The sequence below is a fragment of the Nerophis lumbriciformis genome, linkage group LG06, assembly GCF_033978685.3.
Source record: "Nerophis lumbriciformis linkage group LG06, RoL_Nlum_v2.1, whole genome shotgun sequence".
NCBI lineage: Eukaryota > Metazoa > Chordata > Actinopteri > Syngnathiformes > Syngnathidae > Nerophis > Nerophis lumbriciformis.
In genome coordinates this window covers 38,593,752-38,606,190 of record NC_084553.2, presented here as the reverse complement: position 1 = coordinate 38,606,190, position 12,439 = coordinate 38,593,752, and the positions used below count along the sequence as shown (strand labels likewise).

Genomic DNA, 12,439 nt, shown 5'->3' with positions numbered 1-12,439 from the left:
ATCCTCAATAAATCAAAGTCATTAGGTATTGTGTGTGAGTGTACCTCTAAATGTTGTTGTGCCTTCAGAATAATGATGCTGTTTTCACTCCTTAGTTGCTGGTTTTCTTCTTGTAGTTTGATGATGTTGTTTTTGGCTATAGCTAACTGCAAACACACACAAAGAAGACAAAGACTGATCATCTCCATCGTGAACACAAAACACCCTAAGAGTGAGTCTCACCTCTTCTATGAGTTTAGAGTTTGACTTTTCCAGAGAGTCTACTCTGCCTTGAAGTCCATGAACTGTAGAACTGGACAGCATTTAAAACAGCGAATGATTCCTTTTATTACCTTATAAAGTGTGTTTTTCATTAGAAAAATGTCTTACTTTAGTTGCCGATTGAGCTCTTCTACATAGTTCTTTTGATCCAGGATGGATGCTATTTGGCTGTTCCTGTTGTCATGGAAACAGGCATTACAATTTAAGGGGGCCTTAAATATAGAAGAGGGACATAAAATAATATAAAAATGTACCTCTCCTCACTCCTGTAATCATCAATGTCGTTCTTTAAGTACATGGAGAAGTCAATCACCCCAACCTAAAAATAGACAATGACAATGACTTAATAAATTCACTAAGGACCCTTTTCTACCAGAAAAAGATGTGCAGTGTTTTCCCTCTCGACGTAAGACTGTCAGTCTATAAGTCTTCATCCAAATGTGCGCACTGGGTGAAGGTACCCTAAAATGTGAGCGTTCTAGGGTTGTACATCTCTTTGTGATGGACGATTCAATACGCATCTAGGTACATGGCATACAAGACAAAGAAAACCCGATATATTTTAAAAACAGAACAATTCGATACAGTTTTTGAACGATTTGATAAAGTTCAATAAAGAGTATGAATGATTCCAGTGTTAAGATTTGTTGATGGACAAGTTATTTTTTACACCACATAAGAACGAAAGCATTCCTTAATGCACATACGCTTCGCCTCCTGTTAGAGGACAAATAGTTAGAACCTTGGCACCAAGCACTCAGACTAGCTCAGTCAAATCTAAGTTTATGAGCATGAACTGATGAAAACTACTCAGGTGAGAGGCCAAACGTCTTCAAAGACAAACTGTGAACAGTCAACTGATCAGTTGAATGTCCCGAGAATAACAACAATAAACTGTATAAATGGGGCGGAGTGGCTCGATTGGTAGAGCGACCATGCCAGCAACTTGAGGGTTGCAGGTTCGATCCCCGTTTCCGCCATTCTAGTCATTGCCGTTCTGTCCTTGGGCAAAATACTTTACCCACCTGCTCCCAGTGTCACCCACACTGGTTTACATGTAACTTAGAGAATGGATTTTACTATGTAAAAGCGCTTTAAGTCACTATAGAAAAGCGCTATATAAATATAATTCACTTCACCCACAGGCACAATAATCTTAAACTACAAAAACATGCACATTCTCTAAAAGTGACATGTATTTTCACATTTGTAAAAGACAGCATATATCCCCAAAGATGCAAAGATAAAGTAAAAAGACAAACCATAGAATCCCATGCCAAATATATTTATTTTTAGATATGGACCAAATACACATTTTTTTTGATAGGTTTATACAAAAATTGTCACATAAATGTATGACTAACAAAGTACAGAAGTCTAGGCTTTTAGTACAATCAATAAAAAGTAAATATCCATATTTTAACTATAAACTGTAAGCTGATTGCTCGTCTCACGCGACACCCCGTCCATGTATTGAAATCTATTCAGTCTTCAGTCACGTAAGCTAACGTAGCAAGCGTGTGAATCTTTTTGCGTTGTTTCAAAGACAAAAACAGTTAACTTATTTTTAGTTTCGTGCGATACCCGGTCTATGTTTCTACACTCAATTGATCTAAAGATTCAGAGCTAATTCTAATCGATTGAGGTGGCTGCTACCGACACACTTGTAAAACCAGATAGCCAGTCATATTGGTTTACCTTTCACAACCTTAGAGCATTCCATGTCAAATCTGGCTTTGCCTTATTTTTTTTTCCATCGACTTAGGTACTTATGCCTTTACGCACTTTCGAAGCTGCATTAAGTCCAGCGCCACAGGAAGGTGAAGCATTATATTGCACTTATGTTTGTATGCAATGTACACCATGCATATTAATATGGTAAAAGCGATTTCCATAAAACTATCAAATCTTTTCTGAACACTTCAATTGGAGACGCCAGTAAACATTCAATGATTATAAAAGGCTGACAATGCCATTCGAAATCAAAAGTTGTAGGCGACTGAACAAAATTCTTAAAGGGGAACTGCACTTTTTTGGCAATGTTGGCCATCGTTCACAGTCATTATGAAAGACATAACATATGGATAAAAAAAAAAAGAAGCATTCTAACTCGTAAATAAAAGTCCGCAATGGGAGGTCCTCTATTCCACCCATATAACTCAATAAATAACAACTAAAAACTGCCAACAATACTCCATTTACATTTTGTGATTTGAATATTAACCAAGTATTTGTAATATTGTTATTGTAAGCGCTAAAACAGACAAACTATCTATGGCGGCAACGTGATCACTACTGTGTGTGCCGATGTTTACATCATTGAGTGATCTGCTGTGTCCTCGCTCCCGTGCTTCTTCAAAGTTTGTTGTAGATAATAAATCATGCCAATTACCTGGACAGAAGAAGCCTGAGAATGTATTCGGGCAAGTTGGTACTCTTTGACATCCAATTTAGACCCAGGAATGGCAAGAACGACACGAAAAGACGCTTGGTCTTTTGGATGCCTAGAAGTCGGCATCCTAGCGACAGCAGACCTTATACAGTAAGTGATGTTTTATTATGTTTGTTTGATCTCATAAAGTCTGCAGTGAGTAAAAATCAATGTGTATATAAAACCTTAATGGAGGTGTTTGAACGTTTTTAAGGGCTGTATAGGCAGAATAGAGCAGCTCCCATAGGATCCACTGTAAGAAGATTTTTTATCAAATGTATTTAATATTTAGAATGCATAAAAAAAAAATACACGCACCGTCATGTCTTTCATAATGATTGTGAACGATAAGCAAAATTCCCAAAAAAGTGCAGTTTCCCTTTAACATCACACAGAACATCAAGGTGGCTACACTATACAACAAGTCTATGGAATTACATCCAGCCAGGAAAAAGACATTGTTGTAGCGTGCATACACACAATAAATCACAGACGAGCACGGCTTGGATGGATACTGCCTTTTTTAAATTGAAAGGGTTATCTATTTCACTCATATCAATGATATTCACAAGTGTTAGAAAAAACCCAAAATTTTCACACAGCCAAAAATTAATGACATGTGCCCGCCTTCATTCACAACAAAAATAAGAGCACCAATCTAAAAAGTGCGGTTTGAGATAGTTTAGAAGATTAGGTGAGAACACTCTCAACACTGTCTGGTGCGTAGTTAGTTACCTGAGAGTCCAGGTCTTCGCCTTTGACACACAGATTGGCATCAATTACGTTCAGGCCCACCAGCAGACCCACTATGACGGCCCCCTCCTCCTCCAGCATCAGCGCTGAGTTCTCATAGAAGTCACTGCAGCAGAACAACAACTCACTTTTTTTCTCTTCACTACATCATGCTGAAAACTACTCACTCATGTTTGTTAATTTGTGTGTGTGCTTGCAAGTACCAGAGCAGGTCTTTTCTAGAAATGAGTAGTCGCAGATAGTCGGCCAGCCGCTTCTGCATGAGGGCCAATCTCAACCACGCACGGGCCCGTCCTAAAGGAGTTCTGAGTGCAGAGAAATTGTTCATTTTTAATTGTTCCATTTTTAGGCAGACTCAAAACACCCAAAAGGAAACAGACACATTTCCACATTTGTCGGTCCAGACAAGTAGTAAAAATGTCCATCCTTAAAAAAATATACATCTGCCAAGTGCCATTATGCATGAGTTCTGAACCCTTTAAGGCATTTTTTCAAGAGTATTAGTTAAAAACACATATTGTACACTTGTGTGTATTCCTTACTTGAGTCCTGGCAGATCTCGTACTGAGGCTGAGATCTCCGCTGCTTCAGGACACAGTTTTTCCACTAGCTCCAGAGGACCCCACAAAGACTTATTAAATCCCAGAAAGGACTTTTTCACTAAAAAATATCAAATGAGACACTACAGACACATGCCATTTATTTGGAGAGAACCGCATTACGCGCATACAGAGCCACAGCGGCACGACTGACAGCCTTACCTCGCAGACCGTGTTTGAGGCAGTGCTCCATGACAACAAAGAACTGCTGCAGTGGTGGGTAGTCCGAGTCCAGCGTTCTTCCAAAGCTCAGAGCAGACTCGATCAGACCTTTAATACTTAGCTTGGCCATGTTGAGCAGGTTGGCTCGCTCCATGGTCATGGGGTCCCGCAGGGCTGCACCACAGACAAGATTGTCATTAAAAACATGCTCTTGGTTCAAGGATATACCATAAAAAATGGCTGGCTGGTATGGCAGAATACCTTCTGACTTTTCTTTGCTGTTTGTCAAATGAGCAAGAATGATGATGTCACATACTTCCTTTCATATAACATATTACACAGGCTGTAGAATGTTACAATGTATATTTTTGGAAACATTATATTGGCTAAATGCTGAGAAAAAGAAATAGGCATAAGTTACACAACCCAGTTTTTGAGAGATTGCACATTCAGAAGTGAGGTGCTTTTTGACTTGTCTTTGATTTGTATGAAATGCAATTTGATTGATTTTTTCCTAAGAAAATGTTTAAAATGATTGGAATCATACAAAAATACATGTAAAACATATCAGTGGACAAAAATGTATATTTAATATAAAATGCATACATTTAATAATTGTAATGTCTGCTTATGAAGAAAACATTTGAGTGCATGCAACATTGTGTGATGTCTATCAGTATTAAAAGACAGTACACATTTTTAAATGTCAATCTCGGCTCCTTCCGTCCCTAAAGAAATAGTTGGGTAAATTAAGCTACAGAATTACTAAAATAAAGACGTAATTACAAATAAATTGATTGAGTATGAGAATAATGTTGTCATTTGTTGAAAATAACTGCTTTTGCGATTTAAAAAGTTGTATAATCTTAGAGATCAAAAATTTATTTTACAAGAATAAATCAGTATTATGAGGGGAAAATATACATTTAACAAATATGAAGTCATAACCAGTTTGCGTAACAATAAGCAATATTACCACATATCAAAAGGCAATTATTGCTAATAATAACGGCTGTCAAAGGATTAAACTATAATCACGGTTAATCGCATGTTATCAATAGTTAACTCATAACTAATCACAAATATAAAGCTTTATCTTTAATTAGTAAAACTTATTAAAATGTACACCCAACATGGGACTGGGCAATTTGTTTCATTTATGCAGATGTTTGTTAAACATTATGATTTCTTTAACAGCTCAACATAAATGGGCACACACACACGCACGCACTCATGTTTTGGGTTATTGTGGGGACTAGACAAGCAAGACCAAAAAAACACAACTTGTGACTTCGCAAGCGACTTTTGAAAAAAAAAAAAATACTGTAATAAGCGGACTTGGCAACATTGCTGCTAGCAGTTAGAAACTCCGGTGATAACTTGCAGTGATGTGGATGGAAATAATTTGGGGATGTGGAGAGAGTGACCTGCCAAGGCATCGAAGCTCAACCTGCAGTATACTATTTTTTCTGTCTTTTTATGCTGTCTATCCCTTTCTTTGACTCAACATCAGATGAAACGCTGCTAATTTTCCACAGCTCAGGCATGGATTGAGGGTCACATAGGACGCACGTTAATCACACTATTACAAAAATAGTGCCGTTTAAGGAAACTTTTGTTAACTCGTTTTAATCGCGTCAACTTTGACAGCCCTATCAATAATAAAACTTAATTCATTGCTTTTCTTCTTCAATTGACCAAATACTCATAATATAATCCTAATCGAATGGAACATCTTGTGAATATATAATGCATTGTTCCATAGAGCAAAGGAACGACAGGCACTACATTTAAAAACCCAAGCAACAATAGCATTGTGATAAAGGGTGCAACACAACCGCATCCCTTTAGACCAGTGTTTTTCAGTCGCGGCACACTAGCGTGCCGTGAAATACAGTCTGGTGTGCCGTGGGAGATTATGTAATTTCACTTAATTGGGTTAAAAATATTTTTTGAAAACCAGTAATTATAATCCGCAAATGTGCCGTTGTTGAGTGTCTGCACTGTCTAGAGCTTGGCAGCGTAACCATATAATACTCTTTCATATCAGTAGGTGGCAGCAGGTAGCTAATTGCTTTGTAGATGTTTGTCGTGATTACAATATACAGACGACAGCGGGAGGCAGTGTGCAGGTAAAAAAGTATCTAACGCTTAAACCAAAAATATACAAAAGGCGAGTGCCGCTAAGAAAAGGCATTGAAGCTTAGGGATGGTTATGCAAAATGTAACTAAAACTGAACCGGCTGCAAAGTAAACAAAAACAGAATGCTGGACGACAGCAAAGACTTACAGCGTGTGGAGCAGACGGCGTCCACAAAGTACATCCTTACATGACATGACAATCAACAATGTCCCCACAAAGAAGGATAGCTTCCGCACAACTTAAATAGTCTTGATTGCGAAAACAAAGCAGTTGGGGGGAATAGCGATAAAGGAAGACATGAAACCGGAACAGGAAAATACCAACAAAACAGGAAAAGCCACCAAAAATAGGAGCACAAGAAAATAACTAAAACACTATACACAAGAAAACACCAACAACTTCAAAATAAGTTACGGCGTGATGTGACAGGTCGTGACAGTACACCTACTTTGAGACAAGAGCTATAGTGATGCATGTTTGGTTATGGTTTGTATTCATATCCAACAATTGCGACAACGACTTTTTACTGTCAATATCGGCTGCTGAGTTTCATTTTTTTAAGTTTTCTGCTGGTGTTGTGCCTCGGGATTTTTTCAATGAAAATAAATGTGCCTTGGCTCAGAAACGGTTGAAAAACACTGCTTTAGACGACAGTACCCATATTGGCTGCACATTTGACAGTATGACGTAATGATGGCTGTCATAATCATCCTTGGCCATGCTTGTCTGGTGCCCTCGGTTATGTGTACAATCATGTTAGCCAAGTGACACTTCCTGCAGATCGACATGGTACTCTACCTTGCACGGTCCACTCGCCAGGCATGGATGCTCTGTTCTCTGACACTTTAGGCAGGACATGAATGCTCCCTGAAATGGTTTCGGATGCTTTCCTGGCTAAAGCGAAGATGGGAGCTTGCCATCGTCCATCTCCTCCTCCCCCGCCGCCGCCTCTCACGGTGCCGCTTATGTTGGGCTTATCCCCGCCGCTAGATTTCTCCTCTTGTAACCTCAATATTCCAAACACCTGCGTTTTCTCTTTGCTGCTGTCGGCTTCAGACAGAGCCAGGTCGTGCTCGGCGGGAGATGCCATTTTTTGGTCACCTCTCGTGCTATGCTAGCCGATGGTCTAGCGCTCTTAGCGCGGGTTTAAGCTCACTTATACGGGTTAGCTCGACGCTTCGCTCACCCGGCGGCCGCGGTGACAACCGTATATTAGAAATAGCGGCGATAGCATCGGCTAATTAATAACAGGTGAGTATCTGCAGGCGTCGGTGGTCTACATAGTGAGCACCCGTACAAATAGAGGCAAAGAACAATGCTGCTGCTTCTCCTCGGGGATGTTTTCTGTTCCGCACATGTTGTCGCGGTGGAGACGCGTATATACCCGGGCAGATGTGACCGTCAGACCGCTAGTGACGGTGTTCGTTGCAGCTCCGGAGGGGCGGTGTCAACAACACACTCACGAGACACACAAAAGGAAACACTACGTCATGGCTGTTGTTGACGCTCTACCGCCTCCCGCTGGTTACAGTCGGAAACGCACGGTGTGGGCAAGCCCGTTCTCGCGAGACTGTAGGAACTTGCAAACATAAACGTGGCCACGGGTTGGGCCACATACACTATATCAGTGTTTTTCAACCTTTTTAGAGCCAAGGCACATTTTTTGCGTTGAAAAAATCCGGAGGCACACCATCAGAAATCATTAAAAACGAAACTCAGTTGACAGTAAAAAGTCCTTGTCGCAATTGTTGGATATGACTTTAAACCATAACCAAGCATGCATCAATATACAGTAGCTCTTGTCTCAAAGTAGGTGTACTGTCACCAGGGGCGCCGAAAAGGGGGGGGGGGGTAAAGGAGACGGATTCTAGGGGCCCATGATGGAGGGGGGCCCAGAGAGGCCCCTAATGATGATGAAATTATAATACAGAAAAAATAATGACACTGTGTTGGGGGCCCTGTAAAGATTATTTTCATGGGGCCCAAAATCCCAAGCGGCGCCCCTGACTGTCACCACCTGTCACATCACATCCTAACTTATTTGTAGTTTTTAGCTGTTTTCCTGTGTGTCGTGTTTTAGTTCTTGTCTTGCGCTCCTATTTTGGTGGCTTTTTCTCTTTTTTTGGTATTTTCCTGTAGCAGTTTCATGTCTTCCTTTGAGCGATATTTCCCGCATCTACTTTGTTTTAGCAATCAAGAATATTTCAGTTGTTTTTTTCCTTCTTTGTGGGGACATCTTTGATCGTCATGTCATGTTCGTATGTACATTGTGGACGCCGTCTTTGCTCCACAGTAAGTCTTTGCTGTCGTCCAGCATTCTGTTTTTGTTTACTTTGTAGCCAGTTCAGTTTTAGTTTTGTTCTGCATAGCCTTCTCTAAGCTTCAATGCCTTTTCTTAGGGGCACTCGCCTTTTGTTTATTTTTGGTTTAAGCATTAGACACCTTTTTACCCGCACACTGCCTCCCGACATCTACAGAGCAATTAGCTACCTGCTGCCACCTACTGATATGGAAGAGTATTACACGGTTACTCTGCTGAGCTCTAGACAGCACCGACACTCAACAACAACACGTAATTTGCAGACTATAATTACTGGTTTGCTAAAAATATTTTTAACCCAAATAGGTGAAATTAGATAATTTTCCACGGCACACCAGACTGTATCTCACGGCACACAGTGTGTGCCGCGGCACAGTGGTTGAAAAACACTGCACTACAGGTAAAAGCCAGTAAATTAGAATATTTTGAAAAACTTGATTTATTTCAGTAATTGCATTCAAAAGGTGTAACTTGTACATTATATTTATTCATTGCACACAGACTGATGCATTCAAATGTTTATTTCATTTAATTTTGATGATTTGAAGTGGCAACAAATGAAAATCCAAAATTCTGTGTGTCACAAAATTAGAATATTACTTAAGGCTAATACAAAAAAGGGATTTTTAGAAATGTTGGCCAACTGAAAAGTATGAAAATGAAAAATATGAGCATGTACAATACTCAATACTTGGTTGGAGCTCCTTTTGCCTCAATTACTGCGTTAATGCGGCGTGGCATGGAGTCGATGAGTTTCTGGCACTGCTCAGGTGTTATGAGAGCCCAGGTTGCTCTGATAAACCAAAGGGTTGGTTTGGTTTGCATTTCCTTTGGAAATCGAGGTCCCAGAGTCTGGAGGAAGACAGGAGAGGCACAGGATCCACGTTGCCTGAAGTCTAGTGTAAAGTTTCCACCATCAGTGATGGTTTGGGGTGCCATGTCATCTGCTGGTGTCGGTCCACTCTGTTTCCTGAGATCCAGGGTCAACGCAGCCGTCTACCAGCAAGTTTTAGAGCACTTCATGCTTCCTGCTGCTGACCTGCTCTATGGAGATGGAGATTTCAAGTTCCAACAGGACTTGGCGCCTGCACACAGCGCAAAATCTACCCGTGCCTGGTTTACGGACCATGGTATTTCTGTTCTAAATTGGCCCACCAACTCCCCTGACCTTAGCCCCATAGAAAATCTGTGGGGTATTGTGAAAAGGAAGATGCAGAATGCCAGACCCAAAAACGCAGAAGAGTTGAAGGCCACTATCAGAGCAACCTGGGCTCTCATAACACCTGAGCAGTGCCAGAAACTCATCGACTCCATGCCACGCCGCATTAACGCAGTAATTGAGGCAAAAGGAGCTCCAACCAAGTATTGAGTATTGTACATGCTCATATTTTTCATTTTCATACTTTTCAGTTGGCCAACATTTCTAAAAATCCCTTTTTTGTATTAGCCTTAAGTAATATTCTAATTTTGTGACACACGGAATTTTGGATTTTCATTTGTTGCCACTTCAAATCATCAAAATTAAATGAAATAAACATTTGAATGCATCAGTCTGTGTGCAATGAATAAATATAATGTACAAGTTACACCTTTTGAATGCAATTACTGAAATAAATCAAGTTTTTCAAAATATTCTAATTTACTGGCTTTTACCTGTATATTGCCAAAAGTATTTGGCCACCCATCCAAATGATCAGAATCAGGTGTTCTAATCACTTGGCCCGGCCACAGGTGTATAAAATCAAGCACTTAAATAGGCCTGGAGACTTTTTCTACATACATTTGTGAAAGAATGAGCCGCTCTCAGGACCTCAGTGCTTTCCAGCATGGAACTGTCATAGAATGCCACCTGTGCAACAAATCCAGTCGTGAAATGTCATCGCTCCTAAATATTCAAAAGTCAACTGTCGACTTTATTATAAAGTGGTAGGCCACGTAAACTGACAGAGGGCTCAGCGGAGGAATTATGGTGTGGGGTTGTTTTTCAGGAGTTGGGCTTGGCCCCTTAGTTCATGTGAAAGCAACTTTGAATGCTCCAGGATACCAAAACATTTTGGACAATTCCATGCTCCCAACCTTATGGGAACAGTTTGGAGCGGGCCCCTTCCTCTTCCAACATGACTGTGCACTATTGCACAAAGCAAGGTCCATAAAGACATGGATGACAGAGTTTGGCGTGAATGAACGTGACTGGTCTGCACAGAGTCCTGACCTGAACCCGATAGAACACCTTTGGGATGAATTAGAACGGAGACTGAGAGCCAGGCCTTCTCGACCAACATCGGTGTGTGACCTCACCAATGCGCTTTTGGAAGAATGGTGGAAAATTCCTATAAACACACTCCGCAACCTTGTGACCAGCCTTCCCAGAAGAGTTGAAGCTGTAATGGCTGCAAAAAGTGGACCGACATCGTATTGAACCCTATGGGTTAGGAATGTGATGGCACTTCAAGTTCATATGTGAGTCAAGGCAGGTGACCAAATACTTTTGGCAATATAGTGTATTTGCTTTCTGTGTTATTACAAAAAAAATGCCATTTAATGGATTTGTGCGGCAGGTGCAAAAAATAAATAAATAATTGTGATAAATGTCAGGAGCTGATGTGGGTGGATACAGTACTCTTCTAGGTTAATCTATCCATGTAATATTTTAGTATTTCTCTACTTGTTTAGCTGAATGACCCACGAACACGCAACATTAGTCATCACTGCAAACAAGGTGACATATTTAAAAAATAGTTTGTCAATGTCTTAATAGTTTTAAAGAGTATAGTTTACAGCAGAGGTGTCCAAAGTGCGGCCATGGGCTATTTGCATCTCACAGCAAATTTTCTTATGGCCCACAACACCCTCCATCCATCCATTTTCGACCGCTTGTCCCTCTTGGGGTTGCGGGGGGTGCTGGAGCCTATCTTAGCTGCATACAGGCGGAAGGCGGGGTACACCCTGGACAAGTCGCCACCTCATCACAGGGACAACACAGATAGACAGACAACATTCACACTCACATTCACACACTAACATTTTCAAAAATAATATTACAAAAAAAGCATAAGAAATTTAATAAAAGTGCAAACAGGTGTAATGTAAATAGAAAATGTTGCAATATTGACACTAGTAACACACAATTGCCATGTAGGCAGTTGTTTTTACTTTAAAACTGGCATTGCTCATAAAATAATAAAACTTTCGATCGTCTGAAGTTGATCTAGAGATGTAAGCATTGAAAGGAAAAATAACATATATTGATATATGACTTATTTTTAACAGTTTTATGAGTGGGGGCCTTTTGGATTGTCGTGACCTTTAGTCTGATGTGTGTTTTTTATCTCATTGCTAAAAAAAATACTAATAAATCAAAAACAATGTTATGAATGTTTTTTTATTTAGGGCTTCAATTACATCAACATGTAATGTAAACATTTTCATTAAGCATTAAAAAAAATGTTATGTCAACGGATAGATCTGAAGTTGGTCCATAGATATTTAAGTCTTGAAAGTAAAAAGAAAGTGCAATATTGGTCATTAAGAGGTTATGGTAAATGGGTTATACTTGTATAGCGCCTTTCTACCTTCAAGGTACTCAAAGCGCTTTGACGCTATTTCCACATTCACCCATTCACACACACATTCACACACTGATGACGGGAGCTGCCATGCAAGGCCCGAACCACGACCTATCAGGAGCATGGGTGAAGTGTCTTGCTCAAGGACACAACGGACGTGACTAGGATGGGGGAAGCCGGGGATCGGAACCCTCAGGTTGCTGA

The 12,439-nt window shown here is 40.3% G+C and overlaps 1 protein-coding gene across 4 annotated transcripts in view; it reads right to left on the bottom strand.

Annotated features, from left to right (window-relative positions):
• rufy2 (RUN and FYVE domain containing 2) overlaps positions 1-12,439 on the bottom strand; it is a 38,376-nt gene that overhangs the window by 20,456 nt on the left and 5,481 nt on the right. For 2 of the 4 annotated variants that reach the window (XM_061964259.1, XM_061964262.2), the window contains exons 1-9: positions 7,148-7,830; positions 4,207-4,380; positions 3,988-4,105; positions 3,649-3,750; positions 3,428-3,551; positions 516-580; positions 370-435; positions 223-292; positions 45-146 (exon numbers count right to left, since the gene is read on the bottom strand). In XM_061964259.1, coding sequence (XP_061820243.1) covers positions 45-146; positions 223-292; positions 370-435; positions 516-580; positions 3,428-3,551; positions 3,649-3,750; positions 3,988-4,105; positions 4,207-4,380; positions 7,148-7,439 — 1,113 coding nt within the window. In that variant the 5' untranslated portion in view covers positions 7,440-7,830. Of the gene's footprint in view, positions 1-44; positions 147-222; positions 293-369; positions 436-515; positions 581-3,427; positions 3,552-3,648; positions 3,751-3,987; positions 4,106-4,206; positions 4,381-7,147; positions 7,831-12,439 lie in introns of those variants that run through there. The other 2 variants (XM_061964260.1, XM_061964261.1) reach the window with 1 other exon arrangement.